The 21,260-nt window shown below is 43.7% G+C and overlaps 1 protein-coding gene across 2 annotated transcripts; it reads left to right on the top strand.

Annotated features, from left to right (window-relative positions):
• Positions 1-4,839: 4,839 nt before the first annotated feature.
• Positions 4,840-20,567, top strand: slc22a17 (solute carrier family 22 member 17). 2 transcript variants are annotated; one of them, XM_047344655.1, is made up of 11 exons: positions 4,840-5,310; positions 6,884-6,993; positions 7,424-7,987; positions 12,406-12,509; positions 14,069-14,223; positions 15,011-15,176; positions 15,618-15,742; positions 16,968-17,073; positions 17,154-17,377; positions 18,059-18,170; positions 18,686-20,567. In XM_047344655.1, exons 3-11 carry the CDS (start codon positions 7,511-7,513, stop codon positions 18,960-18,962), a joined length of 1,746 nt encoding a protein of 581 aa, XP_047200611.1. In that variant the 5' UTR covers positions 4,840-5,310; positions 6,884-6,993; positions 7,424-7,510; the 3' UTR covers positions 18,963-20,567. The 2 variants fall into 2 exon arrangements, with proteins under 2 accessions (XP_047200611.1, XP_034998321.2); XM_035142430.2 differs by lacking the exon at positions 6,884-6,993.
• Positions 20,568-21,260: the final 693 nt, after the last annotated feature.

Below are 21,260 nucleotides of genomic sequence, written 5' to 3'. Positions count from 1 at the left end.
CTGGCTCATCTGCAGTGAAGATTTTAAAGTCAATGCTTTTCTGAATTTGTTCATACTGTTCATGTTTGTCGTTTACATACAAGTTTCAATGATAACTTGTGTTATTTTTATATACATTGAATTTTGACTATTTCCGAGGTTTGTTGAGATCCAAGTTTGCTAATTTTCAACATAAAAGCTCAATGATTCAGCCAAATAACAAGTATTACAACAACAAAACAAACGCTGTGCTTTTAGTTTGTAGACAAGTGATTCCATTAATGTTGCTGCCATGATGGAGATCAGAATATTGAACGTATCGTGTGTCGAAACTGCACCAATTTCGGTAATGCACTTCATCTGGCAATTTACAATAGACAGACAAAGTGTGAAGCCAAATATATGAAAGCTTCACAACATGTGCGTTTCACATACAGACAGAGAGAAGAACAGAAAGATGTTTGAGGAATCAGTGGGTAGATTATAGAGAGTATATATACAGAGTCTGCACAGATAATCTGTTTTATTATTAACTACAAACTTAACTAAGGAGTTTATAGGGAACAGAAAACAAAACACTCTACTTAAACCTGAAAAGTGCAAAGACAGTTAACACAAATCCTGAAGCCTGTTTCCATGGCAATGAGGCGATGAGCTACAAATACATGATCCCACAAATCAGCGATAACTTTGTGTCGCTTCAGTGATCAACTCTTCATGTGTGACACTGGCCTGCATGCACTCACACAGGCACATAATGACTTGTTGTGTGACCGTGTCTGTTGAAATGTCCTGCAGCGTCGTGTGGGGCAATTTGTGGTCCCGGGACTGCAACATCTCCACAGAGTGAAGAAAGAATGTGTTTCACCTAATCCCTTCCAGGTTACTCAACAGCAGCAGACCCATGCGAACCCCACCACAGCCCCAGTGAAGCGGCTCCGCTCTTGCAGCTGCCATGTGAAGTTGTTTTTGTTGCAGCCAGTTGCAGCTTTTGTCTCCAGACCAGAGACTGATCGAAGAGATCAAGATCAATTATATTTTATGATCAATCAAGAGTCCAAGTAACAGAAACATGAACATTTTACCTTCATTTCAACACTCGTGCACTGAAAGCCTCACAACGAGAAACAGCACAACTCAGACGCCAGCTGTCACAGCTTCAGTTTCCCACCGCACATGTAAAATACTTTCATGTAAAGGTGAAATGAATGAGAAGGAATAACGCAGTGATGTGAGGTGCTGTTCAGAGGTTGTTGAGCACTGTTCACTTTTCACTTCTTTCTGTTTTTTGAAGGTAAAGTGATTTAAATGATGATGATGTGTCATATTTGGGTGTTATCCTGGTACCAGTGTGTGTGTGTGTGTATGTGTGTGTGTACTTTGAGAAGGCCATTTTGAGCCTGCAACCTACAAAGTGAGGACTTTTTGGAAAAATTAGGATATTTTGGACGATCTTCACTATCTGACCCAATTTCAAAGGGCTGTTTGAGGGTTAAGGGCCCGGTCACACAAATGCCAATATTTCAGAGGCCTCCAATCTGTGCGAGTAAGGGGGGGCGAATAAAACATTTGCTTCCTGAGACGTGGCAAATTGCAGAGTGGTTTTGACCCACAATATTCACTTTACATTCAAGTCTGAAGGAGAGTGTGCCCTCAGACTTTGCCCTCAGGAGTTCTTCAGGAGAACTTCAACAGACGAAGAAGTCTCAATAATACTGTGTTGTCAATGCTGCAGTTTCCTTTATGACTTTCAAGATACCAGCTAAATAATAATAAATAAACATCCAGAATCAAGACAATAAACATTAAAGCAGCACTGTGCAACTTTTTTACACAGCAGCTTCAAAATTTGTTTGATGGTTCACTGACTTGGAAGAGGGAGAATATTTCCTCTTTCATTCCCACTCCTCACTCTGAACATCTGTTCTATGTTACTTTGGTGAGTGGGTTCGATCTCCCGTGAGAAGTGTGTGTGGATCTGACAGACAGTCACAGCCATTGACTGTATATAGAGAGGTTGCAGCCAAGGATGCTGGAAGTAGGGGTTCTAAAGGGGCTGCAGCTTCTCCTATTGGCAAGAGGCTGTAACAGCAAGGCAAATAAAAACAAACTAAATCAATAAAAAACCCTGTCATATCTGAAACAGGTAAGAACTGATAGATACCAAACTGGTATAAGATGTTGGCTGTTCAAAATAATAAAAAAATTGGTGATATTTTTGCAGCGCTGCAATTGTATAATGTTATTATATAGATTTTCTCACAGCGCTCCCAACCCTGACTGACTTCCAGCATTCCTGGTCGCAGCTTAAATGACCAGAATCAGACCCAGCAAGGTGAAGAGTTATGCTGAACTGTAGATCAGTTCACAAGACTTTTCCTTAAAACCCAGCATTTATCTCCAGTATTCAACAGGGGATGTTAAAATGTCAAGAATTCTTAACAGAGTTTGGTGGGTTTGTTACAGCCGCAGCTCTTCAGATTCAGGAAGCAGGGGATTGTGGGTAACATCCACCATTCAGATGTGTTTGACTGTAGCGGCTTTTCATTAAGAATTACATTGTTGCTTGTCTGGAAACTTTTTGACACGTAAGCATCTGCTGTACAAACAATAGCCCACATGTTACCTTTGTCTATGATCCTTGATTTGTTAGTCCCGGACATAAACCACATCCTGCATAGAGTTCACTAACCTATAGGTAAACTTTGCTTGTTTTAATCACTGCCAATTATCCACAGACGCCATCAACACGGTCAAAACCATATACTTTCTTGGCAACGTGCAACATTACCGGCCTATCTGGCTTCCTTTTTTAAATGTAGTTCCTTTTGTAGGGTAGTGCCACCCAGTGGAAAAACTTTGCACAGCAACAGATAACACAAACGTGGATAAACAAATGCATGAATGGCTCTTACAGGGACTATACGCAGTCAGAGCTCCTGTCAGCTCAGTGATAATTGATAAGCTTTGATTTTTCTCAACATAAAATCGCATGAAGCCCAACAGAATGAATCGCCACATGTGGCTGCAGAGGGCGCTGTTGCTCAGTAAAAGTTATATGGTGTTGCTTTAATCCAGACTGCTGTTCGTGTAAAAGGGAATGAATCTAACAGTTAGATTTAGCTGCTGTACGTGCAGCAGAGAAATACTGATAAAATTTGAACTGTTGGATAATCATGAGAAAAACATTGTGTACCTTCCTATGTATGGAGACGCAGTGTATGACACATGTCCCGGTGCTGATCTATGATTTATGGCTTCTCCATGAGGCTGAGGACTACATGTAGGCCCTCTGCAGCAGAGAGCTCACAGAGAACAGAGGTCTCACTCTGTCGCTGATTCTGTGAACCACTTCTACCATCACTACCAACCTGCTGTGTAAAAAACTGTTGCAGTTAAATAGAGCCATGTTAGTGATCTTTGAGATGGCGATACACTAACCATTGTGTGACTTTTAAAATTGCACCGCTCCTTTTATAGATTAAAGGTAAAACCAGTACTGCTCCCAATAGACCACGTGCACCAATTTATCTCACAGGTTACGTTTAATGTGTGTAAGGGCTGGCATCTGGGTATAGAGTGATGCCTTGGTGGTGGGGATTAGAGAGCTCCCTGCCTTTATTAGGACTGATGTGGGCAAGTAGAGCTTCTTAATTGTCTGAGGCCGGGTAGATGCGTGACTGATGTTTTTTTCCAGGCAATGCAGATTTAGAGAGAAAGATGGCTTTTGTTGTTGTGCAGGAAATCTAATGGGGTTTCTTGTATATCTAGTTGTGGTGTAGCTCGGTCCTAAACCACATTGAGGTTTTCTCTGTAGACCCATTGTGAAGTGGAATATCATTGAGGATTCTGTTTTTTTGTTTCAACATATCCCTGATATAACAATAACATTTCGCTTCAGGCAAAGATCCAGCTGTCACCACTTCTCTGTTTGAGCCACGATACAGAACCAGATATCCTTACCTGTCTCACTTTTAAGTAGGGCTCCATATTATGCAGGGTAACCTAAACTTGAATAATAAAGTAGGAGGGTTATTTCCTCTTAGGTATTTGGTTGCCAGTTGATATGATTGACTTTTGTGATTTTTCCCTTATTGTAGATTTAGTGGCAGACAGCTGCTTTGCCTGAAACGATTCACCACAACGCTGGCATATGTGTCCACTGAGATTCAGTTTGCCATACATCATCCGTTGTCTTATATTGTTGTACACACACACACATCCTTGCATGCATTGTAGAAGGCCTGAAGGGTGGTGGTCACAGTTTGTCGGCTTGTTTTTCCTTGCAGCCACTGTGTGCACATGTAGTGGTTTTCATGAGGGTCTGCGGCAGTGGCAGACAGGCCTGATGGGAGCACCGCGACGTTTCCCAGTGGCTCGATGAGCGTTTTGGCTTCTGTTGACTAACAGTTGACCGATACAAGCAGGGATGAGTTGACAGACCTCTCAACCACTGCATCAGCCACACCTCCCAATGCAAATAATACAAAAAAAACAGATGAAAACATGAAAGGACAATCTTTTTCTGTCATGTTGTAACTGTATGCAAACCTAATGTTCAGCTCTTATAAAAGTACGTTTTAAACAACATTTAACAAATTAGATTAGCTTCAGAAAATGAAACAGCAGCTCAGACTGTTTGGTCTTTGAATAGTAGCTGATTATTATAGCTGATAACAACTAATCAATGAATTTACAAATAATTAAATCTTCAATCTTTTATAATCATGAAAGGCAACAATATAACCTGAAACAGCAGAAGGTACGAATGCAATTCACTACTGAGTGATTCATCATTGCGCGTGGACGATCTTCGCAGCAGTGACACGAGGGGACGTCGCTCTGACGGGTTCTGCCGAACATTGCCGAAGTGAGCCGGAGCACCGCGCACCTCTGATCGGGCTCCTCTCGGTGTCACAGCGGCTCTTTGTCGGGGGCTGAAGTCACTCGCACTCTGCCCGCTGTCTCACGGACGTGTGTAATGTCGGCAGACGGACACCAGGACTCACGCAGCGGCGGTAGCAGAGCAACGTAGCATCCCCACATCTCCAGGCGGCGGATGGTTCGCTGGGCTCGGCTCCGACAGCAGCAGCAGCCCGGTGTCCTTTGTTGTGTCGGCGGCAGCGGCAGCTGGCGTTGCTCCGAGGAGACGACGACATGTCTGCGGGGACAGAAATGTGTTTTCGTGTAAGGGACGGAGCCTCCTGGCGTTGAGGCGCGGAGGAGATACGGTGACTGCGGAGAAAGTACCCTCGAGTCTCCCCTGTGCCCGCGCCCGCAATGTTGGGATAACGGCGGCATCTCCTCACACATTGAACGACGTTTGAGACGGTGAGTAACGTCCATGTCCCCCAGAGCCGTGAGGGCAGCTGTGGGTCTGAACCAGGGGCTGTGCCGCCCCGGTACAGCTCGTTCTGGCCCAGCTGCAAGTTACATCACCGTTTCATTCGGGTGGCTTGGAGAGTGTACCTCCACAGAGAGCAGCCAGCCCCGGTGGGCTACATTCCCACACCCCCGTGGCAAAGCTCTTATGTAACCCTATGGGATTCCTTTCTGTCAGGCTTCCTGTGCAGGAGACGCACAAACACTGGCTGGAATTCGTCCATGTGTCCCGCACAGGAGGCTGCTGAGGACCGGGGCAGGGCCAAGTTAGACTGCTGAGGACAGGTTTAGACCGCTCAGGACAGGGTTAGGACCAGGTTCGACTCCTAAGGATCCATATCGGGCCAAAACTGCTGAGGACAGGGTCAGGACCAGGTTTAGACAGCTTAGGACGGAGTCAGAACCAGGCTAGACTGCACAGGACAGGGTTACATGCATTGACAAATGTTAGCTGCTTAGGTAAGGCGAAGAAATTCTCGGACTGTTCATCATATGTGCACTGACCTGTCATGTGGTTCAACCTGTGCAGCAAGTTTCAGTTGTTGAGGACACAGTCAGGAGAGGTTTGTCTGCAGAGGAAAGGGTTTCAAAAGGGTAAGACGGCTTAAAGTAGTGCAAGGACAAGGTTCGACTTCTTAGGGTGGGGTTAGGACTGGGTCAGACTTCTTAGGGTGGGGTTAATGCAGACTGGTGGCACACAAGGGCTATACTGGATTTTCTGTGCACCGGCAGCTGCCAGCAATAAACTGTTTAACTTCAGGTTTCTGGCTCCAGATGTTAGGGTTCAAAGTCTGTGGGAGAGGGTTTATCCTGTGCTGTTCAATATAAAAAGTTGTATATGATTTAAAAAGCCTCACTGCCTTTGTACGTTAACACCCTCAATCATATCAGTCAGCGAGGCTCTGAACTCATGGTGAGTTTGGCGAAATGATTTTAAAAGACATGGTCTGATGTCATGTTTTCGGCTGAAAAACAGTACAAAACCACAAAGATATTAATCTTCACTATCACACAAGGCAAAGAAAAACAGCAAGTCGTCACAATTGTGAGACTGGAACCAGAAACTGTTTGTAGCTGATTCACTGAACCCCCCTGGGCATGTCCACACTTAGGGCTAAGGTGTGATCATCAAATTCTTGTACTTAAGTTACTCTGTTTGGACAGCATTATATTACAAAAACAAGCTATTGCTGTATGATACAGTATTCAGATGTTTGTTAAGTTAAATCAATCGGGAGGTGTCATTCTGTCAGAAAAAGTAGTGATATATTAGACACTGTAAATAAATATTGCCGAAAATTGTGTAATGCCATACTGTTTAATTGAATTTGTCCTAAAACAGGTAAATGTAAAGAAAAAAATTGGTTTTAGTTTACATTGTGTTTTTTACAACTTGTTAGCATGTGATGTTAGATCTTTGGAGGCTGCTGTATGTGTGACACAGTCAAGAAGGGAAATCTGTCCTTTCCATAGACTGTATATAAAGATGGACGTTGCATCTCCATGTTCTCCCACTATCCAGAAATGAAGCCAAAATATCACAGATGCAAATGCAGCCATCTTGAGACCAAGACGTTATTTGGAGCCAAAGTCTGTGGAGTAGTGATTAAGTGATGGGGCTGCAGTATCAAGGTACCGCCAATAAATGCACTTGACCAATGGGAAGTCAGTCTTAGCTGTCAATCATGATGTTTCACCCCAATTATATAGCATCAAACAACTAAGTCAAACCAAACTTACCAGAAAAAATTACATTTGAACAAACATCAGTGTAATAAGAACTATAGAAAATGACATATTTGAGAACACATTGTTGGATGTCCCATCCACTAATGTGGAGGAGGCAGGCTTTATGACCTTTTCTGCAGCCAAATACCAGCAGGTGATTATATCAATGTCCTGCCGCTCACAGCAGACATTTGGACTTGTAACAGTAGGAAACAGGTGGCGCGGCTCAGTTCAGGCGTTGAGTTAAGCCATCGATATTATTTCCCTCTGTGACTGGTGTCCTGGGACACATCATTCCTCTATGGGCTGTTTAAATATTCCTTTTCTTCCACAGACCTCTCCTACGTCTCTCCCCTTCTACGAGGGAACAAACCACTAAGACAACACCGACCTCACCCCTCCGACCTCCGCCTGTAAACCAATGATGACGTCCCCGGACTCTCCCCCACTCGTTTCCCCTTCTCCATGCCCTGCTCCACCTCCGTCTGTACCCTCCTCTCCTGTGCCCTCCTCCCCAGCCCCGTCTTCCTCCTCCCTGCCTGCCCCACCCTCGCTGCCTCCCACGGGGGAGGTGATGGTGCTGGCGCTGGGCAGGAAGAAGCAGAGGGTGCTGATTGCTCTCACTATCCTCCCCAACCTCTTCCTGGCCTTCCTGCTCTCCTCTGACCCGCTCATCACACTCTCCCCGCCCCACCACTGCCACCTGCCGGGGCCCCTGCCGTCGCTGGAGGTGCTGAATGCCTCGCTGCCCTGGGAGAAGTCGGAGAGGCTTCGGGACAGAAGGGGCCCATCCCAGTGTAAGCAGTACGTCAACGGCAGCCAGTCAGCAGTGGTGGACTGTGTGGCTGGCTGGGACTACAACGTTACAGAGGGGCTGAGGAACAACATTGTTACGGAGGTAAAGCTCCAGCTCTTTGATTACAGTCCTGACCTTGATCGCTGTCTCAGCTTTTTGTTTGTGTGGACTTAAGTTTGTTCCTCTTTTAATTGTCTTGCTGAGCGTGCAGTCTCTCTTTTTGCAATGCTCTGCTAAACTTAAATTTGGCTGCACATGCGTCTGGATCCAGAGCGGCTCCTCATCAGCTTTTAAAGGACCAGAGCAGTTTTTTAAGTTATTAATTTGCTTTTTCTGTTAAAAAAGTGCTGACCAAGTGAAGTGTTGTTGTGGTTGTTTGAGCACAGGGATCGTTGTGAAAACTCCTCCTTTTTGTAAGAGGTGTGTGATATCCCTGATCCCATTTCCCTACACTAATCTCCTGTTGTGGTTAAGAAGTGATCCAGTAAACTCTGCTGCTGTTTTCCCATACACACCACTGCTAAATTACAGAATTACCAAGAATCACAGATGATTATGTTATACTTCTATCAAACCAAAATTAGTAGGTATACACTGGTTTTTAAACCTGACTAAACCCGCTAAAAAGGTTTCTGACTCCTTTCCCATTGCCCTTAGAGGAGTGTGTTTTTCAGTTTTTTCCCCTGGTGCATCGCGTTCAATGTCACCTTAAAGTGAGATGCTAAACAAAAACTCTCCCCTCGCGTTCTTGCTAAATTAGTGTTACCTTGGATGTCTCGTTTCCATCACTGCCAATCAGATCCAGAACTGATTTAGCCGGGAGTAAATGGCGATTGTATCCATTCCCATTGTAGACAAAAGCCATATGTTAGTGTGGGTAGTTTTGTTTTGATCAGTGGAATAGGGGCTTTGGCTTGGCATTGCCAGACTAGCTTTTTGCATTCGTGAATGGTGAGATGTCCAATCTGCGAGTCGGAAAAATACGCACAAGCAGGCTCATTGGTGTAGTTTCCAGGCTTTGATTATATATAATAAAACAAACAGGGTTCTGATTAGTTCATCAGTATCCACTTACACAAGCATCCACTCGCTCTGTCTGCATTTTCGTTTCACATGTCAGGTAGGTTGTAGTTGTAGCCTTTAAAATTATTAAATGGACTTCCCCACACTAATGGATATGTTTATGCCTCCACACCAGCGACAGGCTCAGTCAGAGTTGTGATGGTAGTGTGAAGAAACGGTCACCCATTGAGAAATGTGATTCTAACCTACGTCAGTGTGGTCGTGAAGAGATATGATCGAGAGATTTCACTGATATATGACGCAGGTCTGAAATATCAAAGCTCAGTAAAGGGACACTGTGCTGATTTTAGTTTTAGTGTTAGTTTGTGTGTGAAGTCGGCAAAGTAAAATACCTGTTGCCATCTCTGCTGCAGGCTCCAGTGTGTATTAGGACGGACTAGCACAACACACCACCCGACTGTCAGAGGTCCAGTTGCATTGTTGGTAATGTAGGCACCAGGTTTTAACAAGGAAGAGGATAAAAGCTCATCCTGTGTATAATAGTGCTAAACACGTGCAGAGCAAAACAATGCGAAGAAGCCAGTGAAGCAGGTTGAATAAGGCTCAGTGACTCATTCACAGTTTCGCCGACGTCACTGTGTCGACCTGACATAAAGAGACTGTAATCTGCGACACGTCTGAAACACGTCACTGGGGAGAACCAGTCCGTCCATTAAAATGAATGGACTCCGAGGTACAGGATCGTCTTAGGAGTCATTCTATGGAATTGGATCAACAGCAGTGTGTACTTAATGGGGATAGAACAAACACAGGAACAGAGCCTTTGAATTCCTTGCTCAAGGGCACCACAGTAACTGTTTGTAAACCAGGGATTAGGTAACATTGCCACCTGACCACAACTTTGCATCTCTTAACTGTAGCTTGCGTTGAGTTTTACTTTGCCTGTAAATAGTTGTTGTTTCTCCTAATATAGTTTTTGCTCATAAATACACAATCCCTGTTATGAGAGGATGACGTAAAGAGAGGGAAGTATAATAATAATAATAATAATAATAATAATAATAATAATAATAATAATGAGGCTGACAGTGGAGCTCTTGTTTCTAAATGACATTAAAGATTCCGTCTGACTCACATGTCTTTTTTGGTGATACCAGGCACGTGATAAACAGGAATGATACGCTGATGCATTGTCAGTTCGTAGACTTCTTGTGCTGGGCTTGACATTTTGACTTGCATGGTCAGTGTAGAGAAGCTCACTCATTTCTTTTCAGAGCTGGATTTCATATTGAGACCACTGGATTGGTGTGATTACTGTCTTCAGCAGAGCCTGGGCAGCTGCTCGCATTTTTCTTCTAAAGGCAGGGGCTCCGTGGTTTGTGTGTCTGTTTTTATTCCGGCGAATGCTGATGTAGGAACCACACCCAGTCCTGAATTCTGCGGGATTAGGTCAGTTTGCTGTTAATCCACCCACACCACTGCAGCTGAAGATACAGAAACGCTGCCATGGGAAGCATTTAGCACTAGCATTTATCTGGAGGAAATGCATCTGTGCTGACAAAGAAGAATAAAATGATCATGGTCTACATCGCCCAGGCAGACAAGCACAAGGATGCTGACATACATCAGACATGTGTTTTTTGCTGTCATGATTATCTTTTCCTCCCTTGCTGCTTGGCTCCTCACTGCTGAGCTGGCCGTCTGAGCAGGAAGCGGGAAGCTCTCTGATCAGTTTCACCACTCCTGCTGATCAATAAATACTCCACTGAACATCTCTTAGCTAATACTCTACACATAATTCTTATTATTTCTTCATATTTAATAGGATTTGCAGCAGAATATCAGGATAGATATTTGTCATCCAACAAAAATGTTGTGGGAGCATTGTACAATAGTAGTTGTATCTCTCTGGTGTGTTTGTGTGTATCAGGCCCTAAGGGGCAACGTTTTGAATCAATAAACAGGACTGTTTGATGACATTGCTCTGTTTTTAAACGAGGTTTCCATCAATAAATTGTACTGTACAGTGATTAGTTTGAAATTTAATATTAGATCAGCTAAACACAAACATTTTTACATTTTCTTAATGGAGTGTAACAGTGACGTGCCACTTTTAGAGCGGCTCTGATTCCGGAAGTAAATTTCCCATTCATTTTCTTCATTGACGTTCAGAAAACCTTAAAAAATAAGTATTTTAAACCTGGACGCAGGCTGACCAGCTACGAGAGGAGTCGTGACCATAAAACATTTGATTTGGATAAAGAATGGCAAAGGTACAAGACCATGTACCTAATTATTGGGACAAAGGAACCATACATTCCATAAACTTAAAATACCATAGATTGTTTTCATGTCGTCATCTCTCCTGTTGTTCTCAAGTGGCAGCGAGGCAGCGCTCCCTTTCAAATGACCTGTAGTCAGAAATGTGAAAGGAGGAAGTGGCTGCTGATTGGTGCTCAGGCTCAAAACCAGCCTGAGGGGTTTCCAAAACTGGTTTGTGTTCATTTTCCCTCCTGTTGTCCAAAGCATTCCACCCACATTAGCACTGAAGGTTGTTGTGCTGCCACTCATGTGGAGCACTGCCGTGACTCAGTGCCTCAGCGACCTGATGCCTGATATCATGTGGCAGGCTTTTATGTTTCTGTGCACGGGCTCCGACCATACAAGGCCTTTTTAAAAAAAATGTTATCAGCAGCCCTCTGCTCTCCCTCTCTCTTTCCCTTCACATCATTAAAATCATTTTGCTTTCAGCAGGCCGCCGACAGCGACATTAGAAGAGCTCAGCTGTTAGTGCAAAATCAGTGGGTCGACTTAATGTGATTAAAACTCACATCTGAGAGCAGATATGTGTTTTTTCTGTTTAACAGATGTGCTGACTTTCCATGTGTGTGCACTGCTTTATGATACATGTGACCAGACTGTCTCTAATACTACTGTTACTACCATTACTGCTTCTGTGGCTGCTTGTACTACTAACAATAACAGTAATACACTACTGTCCTCTGACTATTACGACCACACACTCTGTTACATCACTTGCTCACATCTTCCTGTATCATGAGTCTAAAGAAGGTTTAAAACTGTGTCTTTTTCTCAGCCTGGGATCTAATCGGATCTAATCCAGGCCTGTTGACACCATGACTGTTCATTATTATTTACCAGTGATCCGAAATAACCCACATGGAAAAGCCATATACAGAAACATACAGTTCCAGTTTCATCAACAGCGTTTGTTTGTTTTGTTTGTTAGCAGGATTATGTAAACACGACTGAATGGATTATCACAAAACCTGGCGGTATGGGTAAATTTGGTGGTTTTGCTTAATATAATCGAACAACTTTCTGTACCGTATCACAATTTAGTGATATTCAACAGGTTCATCGATTATCTTGAAAAAAGCTCAAAGGGTGATTTAAAAAATTGAATTATTCTCCTGCTGCTCCTGATTCTACCTGATGTTTACATGACCATTTTTTTGTCTGTGTGTGTTCTACAGTGGGATCTGGTGTGTGGTCAGTACTGGCTGGTCCCTGTGGAGGAGGTGTGTTTCATCCTGGGCGTCCTCACTGGCTGTCTGGGTCTGGGCTATGCTGCAGACAGGTAATAAATGCTAAACACACACATGTAGACAGAAAAAGTTGACATTTGGTCTTCACAGAAGTGTTCACAGACCGGTAAAGAAGAGGAAGATCATCTTTTCCTGCCCTTATTATCTTTGGATGTTGACTAGGAGACTTAGGACCGTTCCCCTGTTGTACCAATGTACAGGTGCAAACTATCCCCATGAGGATGAGCAGCTCAGATAATAGGATGTTTTCCCAGCTACCACTTTAGTAGTGACTCAGCAGTATTTTCATGTTCAACAAATCAGGGAATCCTTTGTAATACCTCTTTAACACCAAAATTTGCAGGTATACGCAGATTTTTAAACGTGGGTTAACCTGCTAAAAAAGCGACTTAATGTAGCTGGTTTTCATCGTTGTCGATTAGAACCAGAGCCATTTAAAACCTGTGTCTGCTGCAGAGTAATTTGACCTGGGAGTGAAAGCTTATTGTATCAATTCCCATTGCAGACAAAAGCCAGATGTTAGTAGGTGTTGGTGGGGTTTTTGACCAATGGAAAAGGGGCTATACATCCCTAAGGATGAGCCTGGAAGTTAAAACAACAGCCGGACATTTCAGATTCTGCAGGTCCTCGTGTCAGATTTGTTCTTGAACTCAAAATTGAATATAATTGTGTGATTCAGCATTAAATATTTTTTTCAATTTAATTCATTTATTTTATTTTATTGAGCCATTCAATTTCTTTTCAATCTTGATTAATTTTTATGTTCAAATGAAATTGCTGTAGATTTACTGTGACTGCCAGTGGTTCCACTGTGAGTCAGCAGCCGGTGGCCACCAGTCGACAGGAAGACAGATTTAGTAACAAGCGCCCCTAAGGGCATCTCACTGGGGTTTCCATCACAGACAGTTTGCTACAGACACACTGTGGAATATATTACAAGCCAATTTACTGCACATAAGCAATGAATGATATAGAAGTAAATAATGAAAAAAACATTTCTAAGCGTCATTATGCTGGATTTTAGGACGTCATGCTCGGGAGTCGCCCTTGGATCACCCCAAGTATTTTAGATAATTGATATAATGGATCTTGTGTGTGTGTGTGTGTGTGTGTGTGTGTGTGTGTGTGTGTGTGTGTGTGTGTGTGTGTGTGTGTGTGTGTGTGTGTGTGTGTGTGTGTGTGTGTGTGTGTGTGTGTGTGTGTGTGTGTGTGTGTGTGTTTGAAAGCCACACAGGGAAGCTGTATTTCTGGGGGCGAGATTTGTGAGGGAGATGGTGCCAGTTTAATCAGCTAACAGCCTTCATTAATTTGCTGACCAACTGAGCATAGCATCTGTTTGTTAAGACTGGTGAATTAACGCTGCCTCCTGGGATGCACAGAGAAGAAAAGAGAACTGTGTTAATCTGCAGCTTGGAAACAAAACTGCTGTACATGCACGAAGCTGGAAACTGGCAAATCATCACTCGGTTATATCCGTCAGGAAGTTGCAGTATTTGTTGTGAGGTCTTCTTGTCTCACCGTGTTGTTGTATAATAACACAAGTGTGTGTGGGTCATGTGGTCTTTCAGTGTGCATGTCTGTGTCTCTGCAGGCTGGGCAGGTCCAAGACTCTGCTGACCTCCCTGACCCTGTCGGTGGTGTTCGGGGTGCTGGTGTGCGTCTCTCCGTACCCCTCCATCTTCATCGTTATGCGTTTCTGTCTGGCGGCTGCTAGTGCGGGAGTCTACCTCACTCTGTACATCACCCGTGAGTATTTTGAAGGAGGCACCTCTGATACACACTGGTGCAGTAACTATCTTGACCTTCAACCATGAAATCTTAGAGGGACTGAAATAAATACATCTGGACTGAAATAAATACATCTGGATATAACCATTTACTTACACGTTGTAGCTTTGAGCTTTAACAACCAGACAAAGTGAATAATTCCAAGTAGAGGACAGTTTTAACCCTCGGAAAACGTCCTGCGGGCCAATCTTAACCGGCTGCAGGACATAGTTGTTTGCATGATCCTATTTAAATCTATGTATCTAGAGATATTTAGAATCTGAAGTATGTTTTAATGTTTATTTAGTTGTAATAAACATGTTTATTATTTTATTTAAAAATGTTTAGACAATTTCAAGAGTTTTATAATTTATTATGATTTATTGACTTGCATAACCTTTTAGCTTAGCTTGTACAGAGTTTAGTTGTGTGAAGCATTTGAAGATGACAAAATGACATCACAGTAAGTGAAAATACCAGCACTAGCACCAGCAGACCATTGTTTGGAATATTAATAAATCAATCTGTGTTCACTCAAAGGTACGTTTGCGATTTGCTTAATCCTGTAATGATTATGGCTTCATAAGGGTTAGAATTGTTTTGCAGCACAATAACACATTTCATCCAACTTCTGTAGCATAATTATAAGGTATGTGTATTATCTGTCCATCCACATGCTCTTTGCCTGTGCACAATGGCAGATATAGTATGCTTCAGTTTGCTTTCAGAGTCCCCCCCCCTCCAATATAAGGTGTTTGTCTGTCAGGTCTAGAGCTGTGTGAGCCCTCTCTGAGGCTGGTGGTGACGATGCTGGCCGGGCTGATGACTGTAGCTGGAGAGCTGCTGCTGCTGGCCGTGGCACTGGGCTGCCAGTCCTGGAGAGGCCTGCTGGGAGCTGGGGCCGCACCGCTGACACTGTTCCTCAGCTATGGGTACGAGTTTGGAGTCTTTGACTTTAATCAGAAGCATTTTCTTTTGACTGATGTGTTGGAAGCTTTGCTGGATTGTATTGATCCAGGGCCCCTCATCACCCTGAGCCCTTCAGCTCATGTCGGAACGCATCAGGGCCACTTTGTTTGAGGTCTCCACTCCCTGTAAGGCCTCTGTTTCAAGATAAGCTTCCATTTCAGTTTAATAATCAAATTAACAGAGATTATAGAAAGATTACTGGCAATGAATTTCAGGTATTAAAAAGAATGGAAGAAAGCTGGATTAAGAACTAAAGGCCCACGCTGGTTATTTTCCATGTCGAAGCAGCAAATCTGGGTAACAGCACAAAATCCTCCAATGTGTATATACTGTTGCTGCTGGGTAAAGGTCAGCATAGATCGAAAAGTATGTGAGGCTTATATTTTGTCTCTGCTCTCCTGCAGCATTCCTGGAGTGTTTCCAGAGTCCCCTCGCTGGCTCCTTCTGTCAGAGCGATCTGCAGACATGAACTCGTTCAGCGAGAGAAGAAACTCCAACAGAGATGCGAGGGATGACGAGAGCTTCACAGGTGTGTTTGTGTGTGTGCAGCGACGGGTTTACTTCCTCATTCTGCTTCGTAACATGAGAGCGACTCGTCAGTGCCGGCCTGAATACGCGTTCAATTTATCTAGTGTGCATTATTTATATGTTCGAGTATCTATCACACACCACATCACCACCAAGAGCACATAATGATGATCAGTTCTAACCCATTATTTATTTAAGGCTCCTCAATAACATTGGACTTTCAATGGAGCACAATGACCAACCAGCCGCTACATAGTCATCTGAGCTGGAATTTCACTCGACAGTTTACATGTAAATGTTGTGAGTCGACGTAACTGAACAAGCTAAAAGCATCAAACAAATCTTCCACTGTGTTATTCACTTGACACTACTTTACTCTGCGATGTTACTCACATTTGGGATCACACTGCTAGAAGGCTCCAGTAACCTGGGATTTGGGAGGGGAAGTGATTTGCTGTCAATACAATCACAATCACAGACACAGAGCAGACAGACATGCATTGTGGTTAACCCAGGGTTTCTGCTACATGCAGCTCAACACTTACAAATGATTACCGCCGCTCTCCACTTTCCCGCTGAACTACGCTCACTGTACACTTGGACAATAAACACTTACACTAAAAGTTATTAGGACCCGTACAGTACTTGAAGTTCACTTTCTGTTTGTTTAATCCACACTAGAATTCATAAACCACCAATTTTCCATAACAAAAAAAGTCACAGAGTTCACTCGCCACAAACAACATGAGACCTGCACTGCCAGGACGTAACGGCTTAAGTGGACGTGAACGATCCAGATTCCAACCCTAACCCCCTTCAAACCATGAACCTACTTGACAGTAATAACCACTGCACCACTTCATAAATGAATATGCATATAAATAAATAAATGAAACGAAAATATATGTAATTAGACATTTTATATGGTTCAAGGTCAGTCATAGAAGTTGCAGTTGTTGACCAATGCAACAATAAACACAATGTCATTTTCTCTGTGAGTTACTATAGATAGTGGGTTATAAACGTGAATCTGGGTTCTTCCTCTACTGTGTTCAAATTAAGTGACCTGTTCATGTGCTGTGTGTGAATCGATTGAGCTTGTGTGCTCCTGACATTGACTGAGAGCTATTGATTCAAAGAGAAAGCGGCTCATTTCATTATTTTCTGTGTTATTGGACTGTTAATAAAAAGAGAAATGCTGTAGTTGTCCTGTTTGTTTTCTGCAGAGCTGGATTCAGAGCCGTCCACCTCCTCCCGCCCCCACCTGTCCTTCCCCGAGCTCTTCCACAGCAAGAACATCTGGAAGAACATGTGTGTGCTCGGCTTCACCTCGTAAGTCATCCTGTGCTTTTGTCATTCATTTACACCTCTGGAAAAACATGGCTGCTGACTCCGTGTCCTTCCTCCCTCAGGTTCATCTCTCATGGCATTAGTCACTGCTACAGCTCGTTCCGAGGTGACGTCAGAGGCACTGCCCCCAGTTTCTATTGGATGTACCTGTTGCCTGTGTGCGCAGGCGGCGGCGCCTGGCTCCTGCTCTGGACAACCGTGGACAGGTGCGGTCGCCGCGGCATCCTGCTCCTCTCCATGACGATGACAGGGCTGGCCTCTTTGATCCTCCTCGGACTCATGGAGTGTAAGTGGGCTTTGGTCGGCAGCAGGATGTTGTTTTCTCCAAGGACATCTAGAGTTAAATGAGGAGAGCTATTAATAGTCTTAACCAACAAGGTGGACCCCCCCTCTAATGAACTCCCCTCTGCTTTTACCTTCATTCCAGTTAGGACAGAGGGAACCAAGACACACATCCTTGTTCCCTTAGTGAGAACTGGAAAGAATGTAAATGTTGATTAGATCTCAGACCCGTGGTCGTAACGTCACTGCGTGATGTTGACCTTGTGTTCCACGATTAAAATCACACCTGTCATCTTTAGTCAAGGTGCCTTCGTTCTCTCTATAGAGAAACACGCTGTCTCCCCCATGTGGCCATTATTGAGCACGACATTGAGTTTATATAGGACACTGCAGTGGCAGCAAAGTCAAAGCTGTGTCAGGTTGTGCTTTAACCACTTATTGTGGGCTGAGGGGGGTGCAGAGGCCGTCACTGTGAGGAGGTTTTAGGTGAGTTACTCTTATACTTCACGCTCTAAGTCAGTGAAGGAGGTTTTAAGAAAAGCTGAGGGAGGTTGATTCAGTTCAAGTCAACAGGCATCATGATGTATTATCTGAAACTGAAAAGTAGAAATGCTGGACTTGATCAAGATAATACATCATCCCTAATGGGTGTTCCCCCCCCTCCCTTCTTCCTCTTTTCTTTCAGACCTCAGTGAGACGGCCATCACCGTTTTCTCAGTGCTGGGTCTGTTCTCCTCTCAGGCCACTGCCTCACTCTGCATCCTCTTTACCGCAGAAATCATGCCCACCGTTATAAGGTAGGACAACGCACGCACACACACACACACACACACACACACACAGACTCTCAAAAAAGTGGACTCATATAGTTCTGCAGAAAAACCTCTTAAGGTGTAGAAGGCTTGTGGAGCCTGCTCAGGATGCCTACATGAAAAATACAGCCAATCATGACTGAGGAGAGTAGGAATCTCCATCAGTAGCTGTCAGTAATGATGAGACATTTTCTGACATCTGGAAATGTCTCCCTATTAACCTGGATCACTCGTATACGAATAATACATCAGTGAGCTGTTGAGGTGCTGGTAGTTGGTCGATGTTTCCATTTGTTTCCAAACTTAATGCAAAACTAAGCTAACAACAAAATGTTCTCTTCTAAGACCTTTGGACCCTATTGTTCACATCTTTAATATAACTGTTATTAAATCCAGAAAATCAGACAAAAAGTGTGTTCACAAATTAACAATTCTAACACTTAACACTGAATCTGAATAACGTGTGGTATATGTCAAATCTGATTGGTGTGTCTGTGCAGGGGCATTGGCGTGGGCATCGTTCTCGCTCTGGGCTGCCTGGGCCGCCTCAGCTCCCCGCTCATGGACCTGAGGAACCACTACGGCTACTTCCTGCACCACGTAGTCTACTCGTCTCTGGCGCTGCTGGCCGTGTTGTCCATCCTGCTGCTGCCCGAGAGCAAGAGGAAGCCGCTGCCACAGACGCTGGCCGACGGTGAGCTGTACAGACGACCCCCGCTGGGCAGGAGGAGGAGGGACAACGTGCCGCTGCTGGCGACGCCCAACCCAGAGACCTAAACGATCCAGAGACAAGAGGCATAGACCGTGTAGCGTTGCAGCCAGGACATTTACAAATGTCATGTTCCTGCAGAGGAGAAAAAGGATGGAGCGGTGCAGAGACTTAAGATGGATGGAGACAGAATGAGGTCGAAGCTTCCTGTCTTCCCGACACAGGCTGATGGTTCAGCTGCCAATATTCTACACCTTCATCTTTCTGTTTCCTGTCATTTAGACGTGTTTGAATGTGTTTGAATACACTCCCACACACACCATCTTTTCTACATCTCCTCATGACAGACCCCACACAGCAAGATGTTGGCTGCTTATTACTGACCATCCAGACACAACGAGGAACTGAAATTATTCTTTGTCTAAACCTGCGTAGACTGTTTTTTTTTGTCATGTCTGCTGTGTATGACGACACAAAATCTGCTCAGAAGTGTACGAAAATTACACAAAGGTAGATTTTGTCTACTTCTTTTTAGCTGACACTCCAAACAGAGTAGGACTCTGTTCTCTGACGTCTGTTCTAACACTATGGGGGCTGTGGGTGATACATGCCGTGTAAATACTCTAGACTTAGTTTCTTTAACTTAAGCTTGAGTTTTGGAAACTATGCACAGTATGCTATGCAGTGGAGAAGCAGTGCAGAGGAGTTTGTGAGCACAAATTAGCTATCATCAATATTGAGATCAGAGGCAAATAAGCAGAACAAAAAGGCCTTTAATCAGAATATCATGTTCGAACCACCGAATCTGGCCTGGAGCCAGCGATATTTATAACTTATGTTGTTAATAAGCATAATCAATAAATTATCCAGAAGCTGGAGGCTTTTGGTTCTAAGCTAAATACTGTTAAATTGGTTTGAAATTATGTGGCATGAAGGAAAAGTTCCATTTTCTCCGGTCCAGTGACTGTCACAACATTCCTGTCTGCATGTCTGGAGGAACTTGAAGGGCTGGTTTTCTTTCCTCTGTTTTACTTCAGTAATTCTCTAGATGGCCAGTCTCCGCTGTAAGAGAATAGACGGGTACAAACAAACTACATTAGAAGTTTTAAAGTGTCTTGTGTGTAACCAGACACATACATTTTTTTTGTCAGGACATGGAGGTCGTTTGTTATTTGAACTGAATGTTTTATCAATGCTGGAGAAAGGGCCCGATGACGACGCTCTGTGAGGTCTAAGTGGGAGCGGGTGAGGGCCCCTGCAGCTCCGAATGAACCCACCCCTCTACTCCTCCTCGGCCACACATCAGAGATGGCTGTTCTTTATTTTGAGTGTGAAATCTTGACAGCGTCTTTGTGATGATGTGCTCGGGTAATTATTTTTCTCAAGTCGGGTGAGTGGCATTAAGAGAACGAGGTGGGGGGGGGGGGTTGAGGAGCTATTGAAGGACACTGAACCTCTGCTGGCGCCCTCGTCTGTCAGCCTTTGGTAGTTTTTCTTAATGTCCTGTATGTTGCACTCAACGAGTCCAAACACTTATACACTGATTGTTGTTAACTTGGCTCGAGTAATATTATTATACCTGACAACACTGTTGATCTGTTCAATGACGAGTGTGATGTTGTTAACTCTGTAGCCTGATTTCATGTCAAATTAAACTTGTTACACAAACGACACATGGACGTTTTTGAAGTGGTGTTATGGGATGAGTCAGAAAAAGCTGCAAATGCATGAAAATCAAAAAATGTCACTTTGACACATTTTTCTGTGTAACTGGGTCATTTTAGATAAAAATAGAATCTACTGGTATAAGATGAGTAAAAATTTAGATAGATGTATTTTTAGGTTGAATCCCACAGATCGGAGAGTCAGTCTAAAACACTATTGAAGCCTGTCTGTACTGTTGCATACATTTAACGTCAAGGCGAGAACCTTTTGTAAAGTCGCCTTGAGGATACAAATGTGTTTTAATATCTCAGCATCACAAACTACAATGTGCAGTATCACTAACTCAGCTGAAATAACAGTCACTACTTTACACTAACTATATTTCACATATCATTCCAGATACATGCAGGAGTTTCTGTGAGTATGAATGTTTCATATGCATAAACTCCGATAAAATGTAACTTTACATATTTACCCATGTTTTCATATCCAAGCAGAAACTACAGTAAACTGCACCTGCTCCCTTAAAATAAAGAGAGGTGGGTTTTCAGCCTGGTCCTGGTGGTTCAACAAGAGGAGAGAAGTGGAGTGAGGTGGAAAGGGAAACGTGCCGACAAGAACCAGTAGGTGGCGATGACTTAACAGCTGAGGATGAAGGCAGCCAGGATACAGCTTCACCAGAAGAGTACGCTAACAATTAT

This window comes from Hippoglossus stenolepis, chromosome 19, assembly GCF_022539355.2.
Source record: "Hippoglossus stenolepis isolate QCI-W04-F060 chromosome 19, HSTE1.2, whole genome shotgun sequence".
Classification (NCBI taxonomy): domain Eukaryota; kingdom Metazoa; phylum Chordata; class Actinopteri; order Pleuronectiformes; family Pleuronectidae; genus Hippoglossus; species Hippoglossus stenolepis.
The sequence above is the reverse complement of the archived record's forward strand: the minus strand, read 5'-3'. Positions and strand labels throughout refer to the sequence as shown.

Bases quoted from the DNA above. Each gene is read 5' to 3' on its own strand.
- slc22a17 (XM_035142430.2), top strand. From the start codon at position 7,511: ATGATGACGTCCCCGGACTCTCCCCCACTCGTTTCCCCTTCTCCATGC. The intron at 17,074-17,153 runs GTAAGTCATCCT...TTCCTCCCTCAG, and splicing joins TGTGTGCTCGGCTTCACCTC to GTTCATCTCTCATGGCATTA. The intron at 17,378-18,058 runs GTAAGTGGGCTT...CTTTTCTTTCAG, and splicing joins CCTCCTCGGACTCATGGAGT to ACCTCAGTGAGACGGCCATC.